General features: G+C 45.8%; 1 protein-coding gene across 1 annotated transcript in view; it reads left to right on the top strand.

Moving 5' to 3' along the window:
- LAMB1 (laminin subunit beta 1) overlaps positions 1-24,500 on the top strand; it is a 45,578-nt gene extending 21,078 nt beyond the window's left edge. The window contains exons 21-33 of the mRNA XM_082280751.1: positions 122-346; positions 1,164-1,381; positions 1,489-1,585; positions 10,311-10,680; positions 12,347-12,531; positions 13,779-14,020; positions 15,459-15,662; positions 16,051-16,195; positions 16,938-17,145; positions 17,316-17,457; positions 18,281-18,457; positions 19,708-19,867; positions 20,807-24,500. Of these exons, the coding sequence (XP_082136877.1) occupies positions 122-346; positions 1,164-1,381; positions 1,489-1,585; positions 10,311-10,680; positions 12,347-12,531; positions 13,779-14,020; positions 15,459-15,662; positions 16,051-16,195; positions 16,938-17,145; positions 17,316-17,457; positions 18,281-18,457; positions 19,708-19,867; positions 20,807-20,943 (2,510 nt within the window). The 3' untranslated portion in view covers positions 20,944-24,500. The remainder of the gene's footprint in view (positions 1-121; positions 347-1,163; positions 1,382-1,488; positions 1,586-10,310; positions 10,681-12,346; positions 12,532-13,778; positions 14,021-15,458; positions 15,663-16,050; positions 16,196-16,937; positions 17,146-17,315; positions 17,458-18,280; positions 18,458-19,707; positions 19,868-20,806) is intronic.
- The last annotated feature ends 576 nt before the right edge of the window (positions 24,501-25,076 follow it).

Consider the following 25,076-nt stretch of genomic DNA (forward strand, 5'->3'; position numbering starts at 1 on the left):
GTTTCTTTAAATGTGATCCAGTTAGTGCCCCCCACTAATGGTCTTCATTGCCTTGCTGGTTACGGGGCTGCGCACTAGCACTAGTGCTGGCAATTCCCACTGTGCCTGTTTGTTCAAACAGGCAGTCGATGTGATGAATGTGCGTCTGGCTTCTTTGGGAGCCCCGATGAGGTTGGCGGCGCCTGCCAGCCGTGCCAGTGCAACAACAACATCGACACCACTGACCCAGAGGCCTGCGACAAGAGGAGCGGAGCGTGCGTGAAGTGCCTGTATCACACCGAGGGTGAAAACTGCCACCTCTGCAGGCAGGGCTACTACGGGAGTGCCCTGCAGCAGGACTGCAGAAGTGAGTGGGGGACACGGCTACAGCCCTTGCACCAGCCTTGTCGGGGGCAGCAGCAGACACTTGAACACTTTTTACCTGGGAGCATTTGGGATGGAGGGAAAACCTCATTACTTCCAGCTGGAGTTGCCTGCAGCTGCCCTGCACCTGGGTGGGGCCCTCCTGGCTGGGAGGGGGCCCCTCTACTTTTTAGAGGGAGGACAGAGACATTTGCTGAAAAGAGGAGGATTTTGCAGGAGGGCAGCTTTTAACCCTCTTGATAGAGGTCTCTGTTTATCTCTTCTCCAGAGATAAGGTGGTGGGGGGAGGGTTTAGCTTTTGTTTACAGCAGCTCCCTACAGGTGTGTGCAGGCAGTGGGAATGAGGGCCATGACAGGAGGCTGAAGTGGATGGTGGGGAGGCAGAGCTACCTCTCCTGCAGCATCGGGCACAGCCCAGCAGGACAGGCAGGTCATTGAGTAGGAGAGCTCGCCATCAGCCAGTTGGCAACTTCAAGCGGATCTGCCACCGTAGCTGACTGACAAGGGTTGGGCAGACCTGGGCTTTGGTTGTACAGAGGGAGGAAAAGAGAAGAGCAGGGAGGGGGTGGGCTGCTTGAATGAGGAACTCCTGTGGCCTTGTGTGAGGTGGCCAGCCTCGGACATTATGAGGACTCTTGGGCAGTGCTGGGTGTCATTCAGTGTTGGGTCAGTCAGGCCTGGCCGCTGGCATATGCTCACACCTCTGCAGACTCGGAGAATAAACTATAGATATGAAGTCAGGGCAGTCTGGTAGCAGGAGGGCAGGTTGACATGGAGGTGCTGTGCTCTTTTCCTCACAGAGTGCGTCTGCAACTACCTGGGCACTGTCCGGGAGGACTGCGAGGGCTCGGAGAGCTGCCGGTGTGAGGCGGCCACGGGGCAGTGCCGGTGCCTCCCAAACGTGGTGGGGCAGACCTGTGACCGCTGTGCCCCGCACACGTGGCGGCTGGCCAGCGGCACCGGCTGCGAGCAGTGCGACTGCGACCCCACGCGCTCCCTCGGCCCAGCCTGCAACGAGGTGAGGGAGCACGGGCATGTGCCCAAGGTTTGGCCTCTGCTCTGGTGCGGTGCTGAGCTGCTGGGGAGCGCACATCTCCTGATGGGTCTGTTTTTTGGTTTTGGCAGTTCACAGGGCAGTGCCACTGCATGCCAGGCTTTGGAGGCCGGACCTGCCGGGAGTGCCAGGAACTCTTCTGGGGCGACCCAGCTGTGGAGTGCTTAGGTGAGTCCAACCCTGGTGCCAGCTCCACCTTCTCCTTTTGGAAATGTCCGTGTGGCTGGGCACACCATCACACCCTGGTTCACTAGGACACCCCTGGCAGGAGCAGCCCACTCGAGCCTTGGAAAAGAGGGAGGAAGGCATGGTGGGGTCTGCCCTGGGGTTTTGGTGCCTTTTGGGATGGGACGTGAGGCAGGTGGTCAGCCCTGTGCTTGTCTGTGTTTTTCTTGTCTGACCTGTATTTAGAAAAAACCTCTCTGTTTAGAAGCAACTCTTCCTTAAGGGTAAGGTTGCTATGCTGTCAGGTAAGCCAGCATGATAAGAAAACATATCACAAGCATTTGAGTTTGAGAATTGGTCTGGAAACCAGTTCCCTTTGCCTTTCAGTTGTATGTAGCTGAAGACCACTGTCTCTTGTGTCTTCTTACAGAGACTTGCCCTGAATAAATACGGTTTTTTATTTAGTAGGAGACTTTCCTTATATTTCACATGAAAATTAAGGAGAAAGCAGAGACCATGCAGTGGGTTAGCCATAGCTACATGCTGCGAAACAGAGCACTGTGAAGTAGGTTGTTTAGAAAACTGGATGGCCTCTGTCCTTTCATTATAAACAAGTCTGTTCATTAGCTGGAAAAGAAACTTCAAACATTGTCCAGACCAGAACAAACTTATATCTCTGATCTGTTCAAATAGGAGCCTTTGCCAAGAGGGTTTGCAATAGATGAAGGTATTTTTTCCTGCAGGGAGGAATGTGCTTGCTGTGGTCTTTAATCAATCCCTTACAATAGAGATACCTTAGAGCCCATTATCTTGGTAGATAGTCAAGTCACAGCTACTTAGTTACTGCAGCAGATGAAAGGACTGGGGAATTGTCCTAGTTCCTGAGTACATATTGGGTTTCTTGGGGAAAAAGCTGCCTTTCGAGAGGCTGTGTGTGTTCTGACGAGGTAAGGGGTGTGCTGACCCTGCTGGCTCCAGGGCAGGGATTGTCTCTTGGTATCAGTTGTCTCCATCAGGGTTTATTGATGGAGTCCATCTGCATACCGTATCAGCAGGATTTTGCAGCATACCGGCATTTCTGGTCTCTCTTGGAGTTTTCTGCTGTCTTTTGAACATGTGAAAACCTGTTCTAATGTTTCTGAAGTAAAAAGAGAATATATTCTTCAGAGCCCATCTTTACCATGCAAGATCTACACTCCCCTTCCAGCCTGCCATCCCTTCTGTGCCCTAGTGATAGAGGAGCCTCACTCAGCTGGAAACGCAGATTTTCCTTCATGATTACATCCAGCAGGAGGTCTCTGGCAGGTGGGGAGAGCTGCTGCCCAGGGCTGAGCAGTGGCACTCTGCGGTGTGATGCTCTGGACAGGCTCCAAGCGTGGAACACATCCAGCCGGGTGGTGCTGCAGACTCTCCCTGGTGTGGTGGGGTCAGTGCCTCCTGCCTGTCTCCTGTCTTTCCTTGGCAAGGAGACAATTGACTTCTCAGCCCTCATTTAGCCCCGGGGAGTGAGTGGTGATGTTCAGGCTGGCAGACGTGCAGCTGCTGCGTGGGCAGGTAGCAGTTCTCAGGGGTAAGCGGGTTGCAGGCGAGCTGGAAAACCGTGCCGTTTAAGGAGCTGCTGAGCAGTGTCCCTGGAAAATAGCTGAGATCTGGCTTGCAGCCAAAGTGAAGCTGGAACTGAGACAAGGCTTTGTCACAAAGATGTCTGCTCCAGTTGCAGGGGAACACTTGGGCTCCTGGCCATGCCGTTTGCCACCTGGTGTGTTCTGGCTGGCCCAAGCAGCCAGTATGGCCACATTTTGTGCTGCATTCAGGAGCAAAATAGAGACCAGTCTGGATGGGGAAGAGCAAAAACTCTGAACCATATGAGTGTGGATACAGTCTTCACTGAGTTGATGTAGAGGTGTGGACATCAGTCCCAGTGACTCCAGGGTGGGATCCTTCACTCTCTAGGGCGAGTGGCTTCTGCTCAAGGTTGGAAACCGCAGGGTGAATCAGTTACTCCAAGGACAGTGATGTGTGACCTCTTCACAAGAGGTGTTCAGGTTGTTGGCATCAAGAAACACAAGTTCCTGATGAGAAATGGGGACCACACCACTCATGTTGCTTTGACAACCTTTAAAATTCTAAAAAAAACCCAAGCGCCTGCAAATAAGGTTTGGACACAGCTGTGTGGAGATGTACAAAATGGCCCATGTGGGACAGGCTGCAGCTCCCCATGGGTTCTCAGGCACTTGCAGCAGCAGTGAACTGTGGATGTGGCCCAGGGTCCCAGTATACTCCACTGGAAACCAGGCTCTAGGGCACTCTTCCCTGCCATCCCCATTGCCAGCTGCTGCCTGTGACTTCTTTTCTAGAAACCTTGGTAATATCAGAGATGGTGAAGCAGGAGCTGGGGAAGGCAGGGTTTTGTACCTGCTCTGGGTGCTTTGATTTACAGTCTGTGCCCCCTGCGCTGGCAAGTGTTACCTGATGTCTCCTCTGTGCGTGTCCACAGATATCACACTGGCACCACACTGCTGGGGCAAGCTGAGGTGGGTGCCTGTATTTGGACAGCATCTTGAACCCACAGCACTGGGTGCACTTCAGCACCCACAAATGTCCATGGGGCATCACACACCACAGAGAGCCTGTAGGCTGGGTCTTCGGAGACAGCTTATTCCCCATGCTTTGAAAAAGCACAACATTCTCTCACTGAACTTGTCATAATGCCTGAAACAAGCACAGCAGAAGCATAGAGGATGGGGAAGAGCCCAGCATTTCTCTCTTGGCCTCATGCAGGTCCCTAGGAGGATTAGAGTGAGCAGGAGCTGTGCTGTGAGCACTGCTCTGGGGGCAGTGCTAGCCCCTTGGCAGGGCTCTTCTGCCATTGCTCCAGCCACGAGCTGTCTGCAGCTCCGCGTGAGCCTGTGTGTGAACGCGTGTTTGTGTGCATAAAAATCCTTCCTGAGGTAGTAAATAATAGCACTACAGAGTTCATCAAATGCAGGTCTCTGAGGCATTCTGCTGGAGCTTTTCCAAAGCCTGGCAACTACAGTGCAGGACTCGGCATGCCGAGTTCTGCGCCAGTCTCAACCCGCAAAGCATGTCTGCAGCAGAAGGCTCCAGGCTCCTGGGAAGCCTGAGATGTGGAGTGGCTGCATATGCAGCTCAAACAGTGCCCTTGCACAGTAGATACTTGAAGTTTATGTTTCATCTAATATGAAGGAGATGGCAATTTTACTGTCATTACTGTTTCAATAAATTGAACAAACAGACCAGAGTGCAGTTAGTAGGAGGTACTGTGTGAGATTGGAAGTTAGGTGGTGTTGCTATAGTCCCTTCAGAAGCATACCAATGTCAATATCTTTCTGTGCTGGACACAATTATCAAATCCTATAGCAAAACCACAGATTTTAATTGAACTACGAGGAAAAGGAAGTAATGTTTTTCATCAAATACACACTGCGTACATTGACAAAATGTTGTTTTTCTCAGTTTTTAGTCTTTATGTGGCTGGTGCAGAAACAACTGTTTGCTGCAAATTACCTTATTGCCATTTAAGAAGAAGTTTTATAGTCTTAAATTTTAACACCTGGGTCTTAAACTAGTCACAGGCTGCTTTTATAGGCGGTGTTTCTGGTGTTGAGAGAAGACTACCTGGTGTCTCGTTTCCTTCTGTGAGAAGTGTCTAAAGGAAGTCAGACAAATTCTATACTAAAGAAAATACAATTTTCACTTTGAGTTTCATAATTTTAATTGACCTAGGGTCATAAAATATTGTAATGTGTATTGATTGTTTCCAGAAGGCTATCCTTTTGGCACAGTCTGCTAGCATGTTAAGATGTAGCACAACTCCACTATTTTAGGCTGGGATCTTATCTTAACATTCGAACTGAAAATCACAATGCTGACGAGTTAGCACTATGCTTGCAGGGCAACTTGAATCAATAGCTGATTATTCAGAAGAAATTTTCTAGCTCTGCAAAACTTTCAACCTTACAAATTGCTGAATGGTTTTCTTATCACAGTGCCTCACTACCACTGGGAAATGATGCCAGGAAATCATGTCTGAACAAAACCTGTGTGTTTTTTCTGCAGAGGAGTTAAACATTTGATGCTCGCTGCCCTCAGTCTCAAGCAGTAAAGGAAATATTTCTGGAAAAATTATTCCTCTTTGGTATAGGGTGATGTACAACACTTGTTTGTTCCTGGCATCCTCCAGTAAGGAATTGAACACTGATACTGGCCCATTTAATATCCATTCTATCACCTCTGCTGTAGTATCAAGTGCTCTGACACACATGAGTTTAAATTAAGGGAGGTGCAAATGTGCTGCATATTGAATTACAGTAGTTTAAATGGAAGTGAGTTCTAAATATTTAAAATCAGAGGGAAAGGTAGCAGATCTGTCAGAGCAGGTGAAAGATAAAGCAATTCATAGATCCATGTGAGTTTAAAGCAAACCTCTCAAGCTAGTAATTTGCTTCTTTTGGATTTCTCCTCTTAGGATTTTACAAGACTGCATTTGATTTGTTACTTCTATCTTTAGGATTAGGAAAAAGGAGGAGGAGAAATACACTGATGAAGGTGATACAGAAATTACACATGGATACTCAGTGCTTGCATGCACATACGTGCACATGCATTTATGAACAGATACTGCTACAATCCTTTATACTCACAATCTGCTAATCAGCAGATCCTGACTGAAGAATTTGGCTAAAACTTTTGCTGTCAAAAATATGATTTCACTGAAGTTGAAGTATGCCACAAAAGAATTGCTGATTGAGTTACACGCTCAATTAAAGAAAACAATACGCCCAGTTCCAAAATGACATTTCAAAACAGAAACCTATTGTTTAATTTACTAAATGCTCCTTTGAAAACCCTTACATCTTGGGCCAGTGATTTCAAAAGACTTCTTTTCCTCCACTGTGTTTTCCATGGGAGGTACTGCAATGTCCTGCTCTGCTTACAGATTTGAAGCCTGTCTAACACTGATCTTCAATGCAAGCAGCCGTGTCTGCATTGACTTGCAGCCCTTCACCTTGGCCTTGGGCCATCTGTCTGCATGAAGGGAGAGCGATCAACCATTTGTCTTGAGGGCATTTCCAACTCAAAGTGGTCAAGGCATCCATAAACTCAACATCTACGATTTTGCAGTACAAAATGAACTACTTTGCCAATTTCTTGTCATGTAAGCATGGGGAAGCCACATAAAAGGAGTTTATAGGACTTAGTCTTTCCCTACACCACATATACTATGATAAGTAGAGTATAAAGCTGTTGGTAGCTACTGAGCCATATCTGAAACACTTCTGCATCCCTAGCCATGCCTATATGTTTCTTGTTCTTGAAAAAGTTTGGATTAACCAGGCATATGCGAACACTGGATGTGTTGTAGCTACTCAGGTTTTACATCAGACTTAGGAGTGTGCTGGTTGGGGCCAAAATCTCTCTGAGTGAAGCAATACTTTGCAGATGGTGTCTGAGTTAGCCTGTTTAGGTACAGCAGAAGCAAAACTCCTGTAACAGCAGTCTTAGTCCTGGACAGCATCTGAGTTACACCATGGCCACAGGAATAGTTGGACATAACAAAGGAGGTGTTGGAGGAACAAGAACTCTACTCTGGCTAGAAGTGATGCTTTGGTCAAACACAATACTGGGCATGATGTGCTGGATCATTCTGACAAGGTGTTTGCTCTGTTTCTAGCAGGTGATAGGAATCAAGGTATCTCTGGTATTCACATCCCAGTTCATTGGCAGTCACAATTGAATGTCACAGGAATCCTTTTGGTGCATGTGCACCTACCATCATGAATGATGGATGCATAGCTCAGGTGTTCTTCCATGAGCTATTTGCCAGTCCTGTGCCAGTCTTTTCTGGTCTGTGCCAGCTTGGAGGTCCTCCTTTCCTTTCACATATATCCTGCCACTGTCACTATGCCTTTGTCCCTTTAGGATGAAGTTGTGCCCTTCAGTCAAAGAGACTGAAGCCAGCAGGTTCTTGGCAGGCAGGCACTGCCTGAGGCAGAGGTGAAAGCTGGCACTGAGCTTTTTGCCTGGTGGCCTGCAATGTTCAAGGTGCTCCTCACTATAAGGCTTTATATGATCTTGGCTTGGGCTTGCTTTCTTTCTCTTGAGAACTGGCCACAATCAAAGTGAATGGAGGGTTTGATCCCCATCATGCTATAAAGGGAGGGTGCTGTCTTCAGTGGCCTTGGACATGCTTCTTGCTGGGATGTAAAAGGCCTGGTGGTGGTGTCCAGGGCACAAAGTACAGGACTCATCCACTAGAGGTGTTAGAGATGGTTAGGGTTTGAAAGCTCGTGTGGTCCAGTGTATGGTTAATCTCTTGGGAGGATCATGAAGAAAAGGAAGAGCAAGTATGAAACCAGCACTTTTGAAAGCCATTTTATATACATTTCATTCAGGGGACTGAGGTAATTCAAAGTCAGGATTGCCTGCTTCTGGGCTTGATAGAAAATCCTAAAATGGAGAAATAACCCACAGTAATGTTTCCAGTTGCCTTGTACAGTTTTCTCACAGTCCTGCAAAGCTCGGTTTGGGAGTTTGGTAGGACTGGAAACGTGATGATTCTTCCAACTGTTGTGCTGCATTTAGAATAAATTACTTCTTTGCTCTTATCATCCCCTCACAGGCAGCTGCAGAGTTTGGGTTTTCACTTAGCAAACAAGTTAGTACCTAAATTCTTTTCTCTTCTTCCCTAGCATTTTCTGGTTCCAGAGATTTTGGAATCCACTTTGCCATGTAAAGGCTACTAAAGCCATGTCATCTGCTTTTCCCAAATATGCAGGTATTCAGGAGTAGAATTACCAATGTGGGGTTAGGTTGGTTTTTTTTTTCACATTAAGCCTTTTAAATCCACAAGTAAATATAGTGATCTGATTTGCCAGCAGCAAGTATTCATGTAACTTGATCAGACCTCAGGATCTTTGAGAAAAACCACATGCCATTTAGCCTCTTTCTATACAGAGGAATTTGGACAATTCATCATTATACCAAGGGCCTTATTAGTTGACAGAAGGGTTAACTGACCTTCAAACAGGAACTCAACGGTTTGCCTGCAGGGAACATATTCCATGGTGAGTTGACTACTTAAGCACTTTCGATGTAAAGTAAAAACAATCTCTTGTGTCAGGGTATAATTCAAAGAACAAAGGACCATTTTGCTCAATTGTGCAGGCAGCAGAAGTTATTTTTGTCTCTTGCCTATCATATTCACATTGCACAAGAAAGTCGTTTCGTGGAGGAGTGATTTGTTCTGATGAGGCTCTTCGTGTAACTTTTGAACTGAAGACCACCACTGTGTTCTGGCATTGAAGCAAACAATGTCCAGTCTTGAAAACGGCTTTGTGTTTTGCCCTGTTTTCAAGGGGGCATTTGCTTTGGGTGTTTGAATTGATTTATGGGCCTTTTTGAGCCATTTACCTCCTTTGAGAACGCCTGGTAAATGGATGTGTAAGTGAGGGGTTTTATCAGGTATGCCAGTTCTTTTCCTGTTTAGGGAACATGTGCTTGACCTGCTTCGGGTGCACTCTGCTATAATGGTAGGTAGATGATGTGCATATTTTCAAAGCCTCTCTTTTTGTTGTTTGCTGCTGTCTCTTTATTAAAAGCTTTGCATGTTGGTGGTGTCCTCTGCTGCTGCTGCCTCCTGTGTAATTAAGGAGGTCAAGTGGCAGCATGGAAATGCTTCTCCTGATAGCATTATTGCATACAAAGCATGTCTGTGCTTTCAGCAGTGACAGTGCATCACTAAGTTAATTGAGTAACTTCTCTCTGTGGTGGGTTAGTGCCAAAGAAGTGCATTTCAGGAAGGAGTGAATACTAACTCCCAAGTTGGTGCTTGAAGTGTGAAATAATTTATATATATATATATATATATATATATATATATATATATACATACACACACACATCTGTTAAATGTCCTCATTCCCACTTGAGGGTGACAAACAGCATGTAGGCTCTTGGTTGTTACGACCTCAGGCAGGGCTGCCCATGACCACATTCTTTGTTCTATTCCACTTGTCACTGCCAGATTTTTTCTGATTTTCTGTATACCCAAAATGTCAGCCCAGTGCCAGACTCCTCAATGTGTGTTGTGAATGTTTTCCCACTGTCCGTGGCAGGAGCATGTTCTGAGCCAGTCCCTGTACCTCTGCCTAGAAGATCTCACAAGGGCTTTTGCTCCATAGATTTGTCCTGTTCTTGGAACTCAGTTGACTGTTACTCCTGTGCTGGAGGAGACAGTAAATGGTTGTTCCTAAATCAATTTTCCTTTTTCACTCATGGTTTGCTCTTAAACCCTCTGCTATCTATGTGCCTGCCTGCCATTTCTTTTCCTGTCCCGAGAGCCTTGCTGTACTCACTCTTCATTGCAGGAGTGAAACTGGGATCTTTGTTTTCACTTGCTATCCAGTTGACATCTGAACATTGCCACAAGTGGTGTCCATCCTTGCTTCATTATTGTTCCTATTTCCGAGATGTGCAAATCCTGGTCTCCCCTAGAGTTACTTCCCTATCTCTCTTCTCTTTCTCACTCACACTTGCTTCCCCCATACACAAGCGATACATCCATAATTAGCTTTTTATAATTCAGATACTGACTATGTCTGTATTCATTTCGCCACTTTATTATAACTGATTTTTTTTCCACCCTGCCAATATCACAGTCATTTCCCTCTCCATGGCCTTCACATGTGCCTTTTTCTCCTCCCAGCGTGTGATTGCAACCCTCATGGCATCCAGACCCCACAGTGCGACCGTGCCACTGGGCAGTGCATCTGCAGTGAAGGGGTGGAAGGGCTGCACTGTGACAAGTGCTCCCGGGGCTACTCGGGATTCTTCCCCGACTGTGTGCCGTGCCACCAGTGCTTTGCCCTCTGGGACGTGATCATCAGCGAGCTGGCTAATAGGACCCAGCAGTTCTTGGACAGGGCTAATACCCTCAAAATCACTGGAATCACTGGCCCATACCAGCAGACACTCAACACGCTGGAGGAGAAGCTCACGGAAATTAAAACCATCGTTGCTCAAAATCCAGCAGCCGAGCCCCTGAAGAACATTGGGAATCTCTTCGAGGAAGCAGAGTGAGTACACTTGTAGTTACATGGATGAGTCTGTCGTGGGAAGGAGTGGGAGTTCCAGTGAGCTGGGATTTACTTGAGTGACTGATGTCCCCATGCTGGGCTGAGGGCGCTCTGGCTCCGCTCCTCTGGCTGGGCAAGGATGCTGTGCTCCTGGGCTGCTGGAGCACCTTGCCATGCTCAGCACTGGCAGTGCGTGTCCATCCCGGGAGCAGAAACCTGGCCGAGGCAGGCAGGAGCATCGCAGCTGCCACGTGCTGGGCTGGGGTTGTCCTGCCCCCCCTGCTCTTCAGGCAGCTAATTACCACAGAGCCACTCATGCTTGCCTTGCGCTGCCCCGGGGCAAAGGACAAACACAGCTATTATGTGAGAGAATAAAGAGGGGAGAGATTAAATTCCTGGATTTCCGCATGTAGCTGATGAGTTGGAAACTTGGGCTCCTTTCTGAACTCTGAGCACGTGTGGGGGGAAAGCATCAGATTTATAACATGGATTGTTTCCATTTTTCTCAGGGTGGAAGCCTTGTATTTTTTTTTTTAGGGCTAAGCATACAAAAGATGGTAGTCTGGTGATGGGGCAGTCTAACATTAAGTAGGATTACAGAGGCTTTCTAGCCCTGTCTGCAACTGCTCCAGCTTGCTTGTGCATTGTAAAGGGAACTGCACAAAGCAAACGGGCGAGGATTAAACCACGAATGTCTCAATTAGGAATAGTTTGTGTCCTACAGCTCCCCTCCCTCCTGCTGGAGAGCTGGGGATTGCTGCTGCTTTTGGGCTCTGTGTGTATTAAGGGAGGCCAGAGCAGCTGAGGAGCTGCTTTTCCCTAACATACCTTATGTGTATCTGTTCTTGCTCCTCTCTGGCTGTATTGAAAAGTACTGGGCTTTGGAGGAGTCCTGGCAAACAGCAGGCTGTTGGGCTATTGAGAGAGATGTAAATTGATCTTAGATCTTAAATACTGCCTTGATTCTTTTAGAATGAGGAAATGCTGGGCTTGATGGGATCACCATGGATGGGAGTAGCTTCCTATGCCCACTTCTGTTCCACAGCAGCCTTGACATGTAATATTCAGTTGCTTTTCCTTTTAGGGTTATCCCACTAGCTAAAGCCTGCTCCATGGCTCACTGAGTGAATGCTTAGAGCAGGAGGTTTTCCTTCATAGCCCTGGTGAGGAGGGATCTTTACAGAGAGTTTAAAGAATCCATTGTGTTAAAACTAAGCCTCCCCCCTTCCTGCTTCCTGAAGTTCAGATCTGTCCGATGAGCTCGTAGTAATCAAAACTACATTTGAGCTGTGTGGGATGGGAAGCAAATTATGTATGGATCATAGTAGTCAACTCTGACCTATGCAGTTGCCATGATACAAGAGCATTACACCAGTCCTCTGGAATCTGCCTCCAGTTAATCTTACACAAAGCAGCTGTTTTCTGAGCGATTTGGTGCTTTGGGTTTTCAAATGTGCTGTAGATTAAAAAGTAGTTTCGTGTAATAAAGGAAACAAAACAGTATTCAAGGTAGGCATGTTGTTACAAATCACTTGGAGCTCCACTGAGGGAGGACAGGTCCTGCCATGGGAGAAGATGGGTACATCTCTAGCCACCACTCTTCAGTGACATATGAGACATATGACCCTTCCTTCTCCCCCTGTTGAGTCCTGTGCCTGTTTTTCAGAAAGCTGACAGCAGATGTTACAGTTAAGATAGCTGACATAGAAGAAAACTTATCAGCCTTAGCAGCAAAGAGCAATAGCACAGACACTGACCTGAGCATGCTGGAGACAGATGCCAAAAGTCTTGACCACGTCGTGAAAGAACTTGCAGAGCAGCTAGAGTTCATCAAGATCTCTGATGTTCGGGGTAAGTGTCACAGGGAGAGGGAGAAGGCAACAGGGTGGCCAAAGATTTAATTAGTGCATGGATTTAAGTACCAGATTAATCTTCTAACTTGCAGTAAAACAGTTCCTCAGGGACAGGTTCTTCTGTGCATTAGCAGAGTTGCTGATGCAGCAGGAATTTTTGCCCCCTCACCCTGTCTCTTCCTCTGCACATTGCAATGCTGGCTCAAATTCTTGGGGCACAGAATCATCTTAAGGTGTCGTGCTACCATCATTGTAGATGAGACACAACAGCAGAAAGTGCACCACAGACTTCAAAGTACACTTGGACATCCCCCTTGCTCCCCCAGTCTGTAAAATTGCTGTTTCTGGTTGAAAAAACAGAGCTCATGGTAAAGGGCCCAGTTCTTCTGAGCCACCCAAGCCTTGCATGTCCATTGGCACACTGAAATGGGCCAAGAATCAAGATTTGCTGGAGAAAGAGGAATGTCACCAAGTTATTTGGAAAGCTGACTTCAAATAAAGTATTTTTCTAATTTTTCTTACAAATTTCCTGGTTTGCAGGAAGTCTGAGATTGTTTCCAGTGAACATGGGATATTGCAGAGTGAGGCGAGTAGTATGTACAACAGGGGAGTCCCTGACTTTTGGCATTCTGCAAAGGAAAGCTGCCCCAAGGTGCAGAGTATAGCCACCCCCATAGAGTCCCTCACACCCACACAAGGCCTTTCCAGGAGTTGTCCAAAATCAACAGTTCCATAAATCAGCATCTTTCATCAAGCAGTTGTTTCTTAGGAAGGCTCTAACCAGTTTCCAAGCAGTGACTCCATAAGCCAGACATCCCAGGACAAGTAACAAGAATTAATGGGATGAGGGAATCCTTAGAAAACAGGCTGTTCCCCTAAAAACCCTAAAAGGCCATATCTCCTTTTGCCCTTAGGGCAAGCAGAATTCAGTCACTAGGGTCAGAGAAAGGCTTAACTTCAAAGTCCAGCTTGACACACCAAGCAAAAAAGCAACCTTTTTTTTCTACAACAGGCTGAATTCTGTCATCCTTGCAATGGCACTGAACGCAGCTTCCGAGGCCAGCGTTTCATTTAATGTGATGTATCACTAACCCCGATGTGTCATCTACTAACATCTATAATACACATTGCTAACATCTATAATACACATTGCTAACATCTATAATATACATTGCTAACATCTATAATATACATTACTTCGGGTTACTTAACAGAGTTCTCATCAGCTCCCTCTGATTTCTGCAGGAGCCTTGGATAGTATCACCAAGTATTTCCAGATGTCCCTGGAGGCAGAGGAGAGGGTCAATGCCTCCACTGTTCATCCCGATAGCGCCGTGGAGCTGTCAGCACAAACGCGGCAGGAAGTCGAAGACTTAATCAATGAGAAGGAGGCTCAGTTCAGGGCTAAACAAGAGGAGCAGTCGCGCCTTCTGGATGAGCTCGCTGGCAAGCTGCAGAGCCTGGATCTCTCCGAGGTGGCTGAGAAGGTACACGGCTGAGAATCGCTGGGGTGGAACCCACAGCAGAACCAGAGCTGGGTTTGTGACGAAGCAGCAGGCGGGGAGGAAGCGGAGGGCGAGACAGTGTGAGATAGGCAGTTGGCTCATGAAAACTGTGCCTTGCTTGGTTGAGCAACCCCCCGGTTTTATGGGCTAGAACTGGGCTGTTTAAGTGGTGGGCTCTGAGACTACTGGCTTTCAAAGACCAGCCTTTCATGTTGGTCTTCCTCCTACTCTTCCCAGCCCCAGCAGAGCACCTGTTTTTGCATCACCCCTGTCCTAACCTAATGTCCTTTTCTAGGGATGGAGTTCCCACGTGCAGAAAAGTGTGGCAAATCTGCTGGGCTGAGAGCCGTCCTCTTAAGCCTATCCTGAGTTCAGTGCTTGCTTTCCCTAGCTCCCCTCTTCCCTTCTGCAGCTCTGTAGGGTACACTCTGTACCTGTACAGCACCCGGCCATGCAGCGCTTCTGCTCACACCAGCAGGTCTCAGCATCACCCCAAGCTCATCCTCCTGCTCCAGACAAAGCAGAATTTACGGGGAGCTGGAGTCAAAAGGGCATTTCCTCTGTTGAGAGTGCCTGCTCATCTGTAAATATGATTAAGGGTGGCTTTTTCTTGGGAGAGGCTGGGTGTTCCCTCAGTTTCTCTTTGAAGTTGGCCAGCTGCATTCAGTGAACAATCCCTGAACAACCCCGGGTGAAGGCAGGCTGCAGGACACTGCTCATTAACTCCCCTGGGCAGGCCAGGCCTGTGGTAGGAGTGAATTTTCACACACTGATTGTCCCTTGTCCTTTACAACTAGTCATCCCTCCCACTCCCTCAGCCCTCCTTTTTTACTCTGGAGGGAAGAAAGAGGCGTCTTTTTGTTTAGTTTCTCTTCCCCTACATTCCTGCCCTGACTGTTCTTGGGGCCTGAAAATCTGGGGTAGATGTTTATCAAGGCAGTAAATACTGAGTTGCTTGGAGGTGTAATCATGAAACACACACGCATCTTTCTGCTTTCTAGCTACTGCTGGGTTACATGCCAAACAGGTAAGAGGGACTCATTTACACTTCACAGGAGACAGCTGCAGCTAACTTGGCTCAGGCCCTAGGTTTTTCCAGGGAGGTTTTTTTGGCTGCAAAACCTCAGATAGTGACTATGATTTGGCAAAAAGAGGGGAGGGCATGAAAAGGTAAAAGAACCTCACAAGAATGAGGAAAATAATTTTCCCTCTGGTTAAATCATCTCCTTCGTTATCAAACAATTGACCAAGTCGTGGATAATTTTCAGGGCGATGTTGCTGATGGAAATAGTTTCACTTCTTAAGAAAAAAAGTTTGCTCTGAAATTTTGTGGTAGAATAGTGTCCTACTGCAGCCCCCATGCAGCCTAGCAATGGAAATCAGGCTGTGACTGCTTCCCTTGTCTCCTGTGTCCCTGCAGACGTGTGGCACTGCTCCGGGAGCCTCCTGCGCCGAGTCTGAGTGCGGGGGTTTGAGCTGTCGAACGGATGAAGGAAAGAAGAAGTGTGGAGGCCCCAGCTGTGACGGGCTGGTGACCGTAGCTCACAATGCCTGGCAGAAGGCTATGGATTTTGACAGAGACATCCTCAGTGCGTTAGCAGAAGTTGAGCAACTCTCCAGAATGGTAATATGCCAAATCAATTGTTAAGATAGTAAAAAAGAAAAAAAAAAAAAATTCTGTTGTAATGTTGTAACAGACACTAATTGGCAAAGTATGTGCTGGTTTTCTGCAGAAAATACTTCTTTTGAGTTGTGTAACTTCATCATGCTTGTAAATATCCTCAGAAAGGGGGCTTGCTAAAGTGAAGCTTCATGTATAACTAAACATCAGCCTGAGTTGTTTAAACTAGCACTGGTGGTATGGATCAGGGCCAGCTTCCAAGTGTTCTGTGAGTTTTATGAGAAAAAGCATTCCATGTTACTATTACTTCTGACTCCAGATGAATTGTTTTAAAACAAGCCCTAAAGCGTAAGAAGATAAGAAAGCAAGCCTTCCATTTTCCTCTCTTTAGGTTTCTGAGGCAAAACAGAGAGCAGATGAAGCAAAACAAAATGCACAAGCAGTTTTGCTCAAAACCAATGCTACAAAAGAACAAGTGGACAGAAGCAATGAAGATCTGAGAAATCTTATTAAACAGATTAGAGACTTCCTAATGCGTAAGAACCTTACATTTTAATTGTATTTTAATTCTGGGTTTGTAAAAACTAGCTTTACATCTGCATTATCTTGCAAGGGTTAGTGCAGTCGTTGTCATCCTTCTCCCCACCTCCGCCATACAGACAGTGTGTATGATGAAATCTGGAAACAGGAAAACTAAGAGAAAACCAAGATAATAAGAAAGTGAGAGCAAACTGTGACATGTTCTTGTGTGCATTTCAGCTGAGGCTGTTGTACTGCTGTACTTGTCCAAGTATGCCTGTAAGTTCTGGCTAGAAAGACAAAGTAGTATTTAAGGCAAAGGAAGTCAGAAACGGAGTGTTTCTCTCTCTGTAAGAAAGCAGGTAAAGGTTAAATAAGAGCTATGTTCACCAGCAGCCCATTCCATGCCTGTTTGCTCAGGGCTGATTATGCTGGGAGCACAGATGCATCTACATGCAGCTGTTGGTTTTGTTTCCTGTGGGCTCGGGTCCCCCCAAGCATGGTGCAGCTGAGCATCAATATCTTCGAATGGCTTCCAAGAGAGCTATGCCAGCAAGGCCTATACACCTGCTGGACCTCTCCTGAGAGGGAAGTCTCCCCTTGGGAAGTAATTTTAACACCTTGATTTTCCATGAATCTGGGGAGGAAGTCTTCCATGATTTTCCTTCTTAAGGAAGCAGCTGAACAAGAATTTGAGGGCTGAGATGTGACAGAAGGAAGCTTTTACTCACATCTTTGTCATTTGTGTCCATCTGCTAGAAGACAGTGCTGACCTGGATAGCATCGAGGCAGTGGCTAATGAAGTGCTGAACATGGAGATGCCAAGCACTCCCCAGCAGCTGCAAGCCCTGACAGAAGATATTCGTGAGCGTGTAGAAAGCCTTTCTGATGTTGAGGTCATTCTGCAGCAGAGCGCTGGAGACATTGCCAGAGCAGAAATGCTACTGGAGGAAGCTAAAAAAGCGAGGTAGGCATCCTTGTTTCCATCTTATTGTGTCAGAAAACGCAGTTTAACTTTTCCCTGATGTAACTTCTCATTCCTTCAGTAAGGGGCAAAACCAGCCCGGTGCAGCATATGTTCTTTTTCCAGTTCCAAAGTAAGAGCATTTTTAGCATTAACAGAGTCTTGCTCCACAGCAAAGGTGCAACAGATGTTAAAGTCACCGCAGACATGGTGAAAGCAGCACTGGAAGAAGCTGAAAAAGCTCAAAATGCAGCTGAAAAAGCCATCAAACAAGCTGATGAAGATATTAAAGGAACTCAAGACCTGCTGACTTCAGTGAGTTCTTCATGAGTATTTCTTAAGATAATAGAAACAGCACCAAGTCTGGTGCTTTTAAACAGATGTAAACCTGTCTAAGGAAAGCTCTTGGGTACTGCAAAGCAAAGACTGCAGTTAAAATGTATCTAAACCATTCCTGCCTTCACATCAACTTTTGAGTGAGTGTGACAGATGCTAGGGGACTATTTGCTCATGAACAAACCCAACTAGACAACAACAAAAAAAACCACCAAAAGGCTTTTCTCACCCCATATCCTGCACCAACCAAGTTCAATGAGCAGGACTGTTGCCCTCTAACACAGCAGGTCTGACAAGACCCCTGGCAAGCCCCAAGGATGTGTATTTGTATGCTCAGTGTCATCCACCACTGCAGCACCAGACTAAACTAAACAAATGCTGGATTGAAGTGCCAAGTCTTGTCAGATAAAGTATTTTCAGATTTCATCTCAAAGCCCTCATGAGACCACAGTGCTAATCTATACTTATGAAGCTTGGTCAGTTTAGAAGTTTCACAAGTCTGTTATCACACGATGGAGTCAAATGTCTGAAGTTTTGTCAGTGGATTAATCAACTCTTGCATGTATAATGCAATCAAATACTTTTAAACCATATTCCTTAATGCTTTTGCAGCCCCATATGTACTGTTCTCAAGCAGTGAGCTTTTTCACCCTGACCACAATGGGCCATTTTTAGCAAAACTAAAACACCGTCTTTAACTCGGATCTATGGACACAAACTCCGTAGTTGAGCAGGGTTTATGGAGAAAGTTTAGTATTATATCCAGTGTCTTTTGAAAGTCTCTCATCCTTCTTTCTCTTAGATTGAATCTGAAAATGCAGCATCTGCAGAAACACTGAACAATGCTACCTTACGTCTGTTTGAGCTAGAGAAGAGTGTTGAAGACCTTAGGCAAAAGGCTGCTACAAATTCAGAGAATGTGGGAAATATAGAAGACAAAATTACTAGTGCAAAACAAAATGCTGAAGAAGTTAAAAAGGTGAGATGCTCAGGAACAATCATAAGGAGAAGCCAGCAAAACTCCCCCAGGTTTGGCTAAAGGGACATCAGTGAATACATGTGATCCATCATTTATTGTTCATATTCTGGGGGTAAAAATTAGTCCAACATTTATGCTCTTACCAAAGATATCTACTTTTTTACTGTGGTATCAGACCCTGAGAGAGAGGGATGTATTGAGAAGTTTTCAGGTTCTGAAATAGCTGTGGGAAACCTGTCACACTGTCAGCCTTTCGTAGATAGGTTTCTGTTCCTCAGCTTTACTATCTGTCATAGGAGAACTGGTAATTTTTTTTCCCACTTGTGTATTTACGATTCTAAGACAGCGATAGGTTCAGGACAAACAAACCAGAATTTGGCATATACAGAATTAAGCAACAGGAAAAATAATTATTTTAACATAAAACTGAAGTAATTGCTAAATATCAGAGAGGCAAGATTTTCTCTGTGAACATATGGCATTGCTCCCAATGTTTGCTACACAATTTTGTAATAGCAAAAGAATGTTCATTAACGAAACAGTTGACCAGTCTGCCAAAGAAGTTTCATTGCTCCCATCTCTTGTCTGTAGTTAGCCCCCCAGTCTCCAGAGAGCCATTTTCTAACAGGAGAGCTGCATTATCCATCAACTCAACAATATCCAAACACTAAGTAGTATTTCAGGTGCTGTCAAGTAACCACAAGAGAATTCCAGTGCTGGTATGGTTTGTTGTCTTGCTTAATGGTTGAATTTAGTTGGGCCATAGGACTTCTTAATATTAACCCCATAACAAAAAGCACAGCTGAGAAACCAAGCTCACAACTTCTCCAGCATCTTCACCAACACCAACAGCAGCTAGTTCTGTTCTTCTTACTGAAAGGGTAGCAAGGGTATTCCTCCCCACCCAGCCAGGAGCAGTGCCATGTGTAGCTTTCCACCTGTACTAGGGGCCCTGGCTTCCATTAGTTACACAACCCTGTAACTGAATCCTATAAATCTCTGCCAAGTGCCAGTATTGAAGCTGTAAAACAGCCACAGATCTGCAAAAGAGTAAGCGATGATTCTTCACCCCAGCTCTTAGTCTTGGACAAGAAGTAGAATATACCCTCACACTGGTTCTGCTTTCGTTAACTGAGCTCCCAGCGAAGTGTCTCCTTGCACCCGAATCAGTAAAGGACAGAGGGCAGAAATGCCAACTCCCCCTGTATTGGCTTCGCACGGGCTCCATCTTGTGCTTGAATTTGGAACAGGTACTCAACAGCGAGCTGAGCGGCAAGTACAGAACCGTGGAAGAGCTCATTGCCAAGAAGACAGAGGAGTCGGCTGAGGCCAGGAGGAAAGCAGGCGTGCTGCAGGATGAAGCTAAAGCCTTGTTGGCTCAAGCAAACAGCAAACTTCAGCTGCTCAAAGGTAAGGCTGTTCTGAGGAGGTAATTTGGCACCTTAGAACATGAAGCAATTTCACACTGTTAAACCAGCTATTCATCAGCAGAAGGGGAAAAGAAAAGGTACTTACTTGTTACTGAGGCATGATCTGCTTTCCTTATGGACACAATACAGTCTTTTGAATCAAAGATATCTATAAAATAAGCTGAACTTACAGGTGAGACACAAACTTCTGGCATGGCACCTCTCACTTTTCCCAGAACCACCACAGGGAAGGAACAAAAACTACTCTGCTTAGGATGAGAACTCATCTGTTCCAGCAAGATCTCCATTTTCAAGCAGTACTCCCCCCACCCCACCCTGGAAAGCTGTTAAAGCAAAAGCTAATCAGGACACAGGAGTTCCAGTTTACAGATTTATTTAACATTTACTGTTGACAATGAAAGTTGATTGAACCAGGAAGAGGCAATCCGCCCCTTGGTACCAGGGCCAGAACTAAGTTTTCCTTCTGGTTTTGCCAGGCCAGGAACTCATTCTTCCCCTCTTTGCTACTCCTGCACAGTTACAGTGACTTGCTGAGTGGTCTTAATCTTCATAAGCTAAAACATTTCTCCATTCTGTAAAAGCCACCATAGAGCAAAGAATGACAATTATTTTAATGCTCAAAGTATACTTTTAGATTTCCACCTTTGGAAAATAACTTCCTTGTTCCTTTACATCCCTATATTAAGGAAACAAAAAGTTGCCATTCCAGCCTTTGGGGGTTTTGTGGGGTTTTTTGTTTTGGTTTTTTGCTATTTGTTTGTTTTGTTTGGGGTTTTTTGGGGTCTTCTTGGTCCCAATCAGATTGTCTTCCACAAAAAAATAAATTTGAATAGTAGTTTATCCATAACTATAATGATTGACATTTCACTGTATTAAAACACCTTGAATTAAGCTGGTTTTCCCCTTCCTTTGCTTACAGATTTGGAAAATACATATGAAAACAATCAAAAAGTTCTGGAAGACAAAGCCAAGCAGTTGGTGGAGCTGGAAGAGACAGTTCGCTCCCTCTTACAGACAATCAGCCAGAAGGTTGCTGTTTATAGCACCTGCTTATGAACAGGAACGGGAAGTGCTTGTGTTCAGGATGGGGTTTACAAGTATTATACTAGTTCTTTTTGACATTACACTAAGACCTGATAAGGTGAACAGGTTTTATATTGACTTTAAAGTCACAGAACCAAAGACAAGTAACTTTTTGATGTTGAAAATAAACAGTACTTTTGTATCACTGTATGTACCTAGTATGACTCATTAAGTTCCTTCTTATTTTCAGTAGCTGCAATGGTACATCAATTAATCCTTTAGCAAGTCTTGTTCTTAAACTGGTTAGAGATCTAATAAAAATCTTGGCTGGAACTATGTAATTCTAAAGAAGGGTTCCTATTACTATGAAATATAGGATGGTGACTCAGACCAAATTACAAGGGAATGAAGAAATATTATCCATGTGTAGTTAGTTATGCCACAGTACTCAAAAAGGATTGTTTACCCCCTGCATGATACCCATTTAGGCATAAGACCAGTTTCATGTCACTGATTATGAAACACTTGATATGTAAAGTGAAAACAGAGGTCAGCACTGAAAGTATGAATGCACCAAATTTATAATCATAAAATAAGCAGAGTGGGAAGGGGCCCACAAGGGTCATCAAGTCCAACTCCTGGCCCTCCACAGGCTGCCCCAAGAGTCCCACCACGTGCCCAAGAGCATTGTCCAAACGCTTCTTGAACTCTGTCAGGCTGGTGCTGGGACCACTGCCCTGGGGAGCTGTTCCAGTGCCCAACCACCCTCTGGGGGAAGAACCTTTTTCTAATATCCAACCTAAACCTCCCCTGACACAACTTCAGGATGCTCCCTCAGGTACTGTCACACTGGTCCATCAGAGCAAAGAGATCAGTGTCTGCTCCTCCTCCTCCCCTCACAAGGAAGTTGTAACTGCAATGAGGTCTCCCCTCAGTCTCCTGTTCTCTAGGCTGAACAGACCAAGTGACCTCAGTCACTCCTCATATGGCTTCTCCTCAAGGCCCTTCACTGTCTTTGTTGCCCTCCTTTGGACACTCTCTAACAGTTTAATGCCTTTTTATATTGTGGTGCCCAAAACTGCCCCCAGGACTTGAGGTGAGGCCGCCTCAGTGCAGAGCAGAGCTGGACAAGCCCCTCCCGTGCCTGGGTTCACATGCTGTGCCTGATGGCCCCAGGACATGGCTGGCCCTCCTGGCTGCCAGGGCACTGCTGACTCAGGTTCAGCTTTCCATTGACCAGGACCCCCCTGTTCCTTTCCACAGTGCTGCTTTCCATCATCTCATTCCCCACTCTGTCCACATATTCAGGTGCAGAATCTGGCACTTTCCCTTGTTGAACTTAATCTCGTTGGTGCCCAGTTCTATAATTTGTCAAGGTCTCCCTGCAGGGCCTTTCTGCCTTTGAGGGAATTGACAGCTTCTTGCAGTTTTGTATCATCTCTGAACTTGTTCATTATTCCTTCCAGTCTTGCATCCAAGTCATTCATGATGATGGTGAAGAGCACAGGGCTGAGAAGGGAGCCCTGTGGAACCCCACTAGTGACAGGTCCCCAGTGTGCTGTCACCCCATTCACTGTAACTCTTTGCGCCCAACTCATGAGCCAGTTGCTCACCCATCACGTGGTGTGTTTATCCAGCTCTGTGCTGGACATTTTGTCCAGAAGGATCTTGTGAGAGACAGTATTGAAAGCTTTACTAAATACAAAAAGATCACAGCCACTGGCTGCTCTTGATTTCCTTCATAAAAGGAAATCAGGTTTGATAAGCAGGACTTCCCTCACATGAAGCCATGCTGGCTCTGACTGATGACTACATTGAATTTCAGGTGTTTTTCGATACCTCTCAGAATAATCTAACTCTACCAGGCACTGAAGTGAGACTGACAGGCCTGTAGTTTTTAAAGTCCTTGCCCTTTTTGAAAATCAGGGACAATGTTCACCAGCTTCCAGTCAGCTGGACCTCTCCAAATTCCCAAGACTGCTCAAAAAATTCAAGAGAGTTTTTGTGATGACAGCAGCAGCTCTTTGAGGATTCTTGGGTGTACCCCTTCAGGTCCCATAGATTTGGAGGCAGGCAGCTGGAGCAGCAGATCCTGCATAATTCAGGGTCAACTGGGAGTTAGTCATTCTTGCAGTCATGGTCCTCCAGCTCAGGCCACTGAGACCCCCTTGGTCCATCATTTGTATTGATGACAGAGGCAAAGATCGTGTAAACACCTCTGCCTTGACCCTGCCCCTGTCTGTGATGATGTTATTTTTCCACTGCCTGTTGCCATTAATATATTTGAAAATACTCTTTTGTTGTCCCCCTCAGTTCTGGCACCTTTACCTCCAATTGAGCTTTGGCCACATTAATTTTCTCCCTACAGTGGCCAGCAGCATCTCAGTATTCTTCCCATCACCTGACCATGCTTCCAGTAGGCATACACCTTCCTTTTTCATCTTGTTTCCAAGAGAAGATTCCTGTTCAGCCATGCCTTTTGCCTCACCTGCTTGACTTCCAACACTTGGGAATTGCCAGTTCCTGTGCCCTTTGAAGGTGATGTTTAAAAAGTGACCAGCACTGATAGACCCCAGCACCTGAGAAAGCCTTTTCCCTGAGCAGCCTGAAGTTCTGTTCTCCTCCTGTCCACAGCTGAGTTTTTACTGGCACTTTTCCTCCTGTCACCAGGGATTTTAAACTTGATCCCTTCATGGTTGCTGTGGCCAAGATGGTCACCACTCTCGACTTTACTTATGAGATCTACTCTGCTAACAAGCAGTAGATAAAGGAGGGCATTTTTCCAAGTCAGGGCCCTTAGAACCTGTTCCATAAAGTTGTCATCCAGGTTTTTAGGAATCTTCTGGCCCAGGTGTGATACTCCCAGTTAATTTCTGGCAAGTTGAAGTTCGCCCATAAGGTCAAGGGCAATTGATTTGGAAGCATCCCTTAGCTCCTCAAAGAATAATTTGTCCACATCATCATCCTGGCTGGGAAGTCTGTAGCAGACTCCCACAATGACATCTGCGTTGTCTGCCCCTTGATTCTTACCCAGTCTCTTAATGGTGTCATTGCCAGCATTCTAACCCTTCTATCACATACAGTGCGACCCCTCTGCCTCTTCTGCCCTGCTGAGGAGAGGCTGAAGAGCCCATCACCATCCAACAGGCATGCCAGTCCCAGGACTTATCCCACCAGGTTTCACGTACACCAGTGATGACAAATCTATGGGACTGGGACAAAGCCTCAAGCTCCTCTGGTTTGCTCCTCATGCTGCATGCGTTAGTGTAGAAACATTTCAGGAAGATGAGGCCTTTCTGGGAAAGAACTACAAAAATTCATAGGGCATGTAATGTGAATCAGTTAAGGAGCTGTACACGGACAACTTTAACAACAGCCTGTACTTACACAGATAATGTGTGAGAGTAGCACCCAGTTCACCATAACTTCAGTTCAAAGTTATCTGCATTACAGTGCACCTTCAGAGAGCTGTACAGTATGGCACAAACTGATTTGCAGCTACGAACATTCATCAGCTACACAAGTCAGCACCCAAAACTGCAACATGTGCTTGCACATCCTGCTAACTCTGACCCCAGGATTCTGTGTATGTTCTTTGATTGACACCTTACCTAACCTTGACTAACATCATCAAATTCAGGACAACTATGGCAGGATACAGCACCACCTAAGCAAAATGAAGGGCATTATGATTAAATTAATAATTACTCCAAAATTCCAGAGGTTACAAACACCACAACAAAAGAGTCCACACTGAAGCAACTGATCATCACAGCAGCATCACACACCACTCACTGCCAGTACACTCAGCAGCTGTTAAAAAGTGTGCCAACTTGGCAGCACTCAAGCAAAACTGCTGTGAAACCACTGACAGGTGGCTCAGCAGCTCATCTTACTTTTACAAACACTCTTTTGTACACTTCACTAGAATGGGTATGACAGTGAGAGAAGTAACAAAAACAATTTTAAGGCCTTGATTTTTAAGTGTCTGGAAAACTACAGTCTCCAGTACAGCCTTGGTAGTATTATTGTTTGTAAGTTTCCCTGGCTTTTCAAACTTCATTTAACATAAATGAGATACAAGAATTTTTAACTGATAAACCTCAAGAGTAAATTGTGGTAAGACTGCTACAAGTATTCCCAAGGTGGAGGGAGTGGACATAAAG

Source organism: Coloeus monedula, assembly GCF_965178545.1.
Source record: "Coloeus monedula genome assembly, chromosome: 4".
Lineage (NCBI taxonomy): Eukaryota > Metazoa > Chordata > Aves > Passeriformes > Corvidae > Coloeus > Coloeus monedula.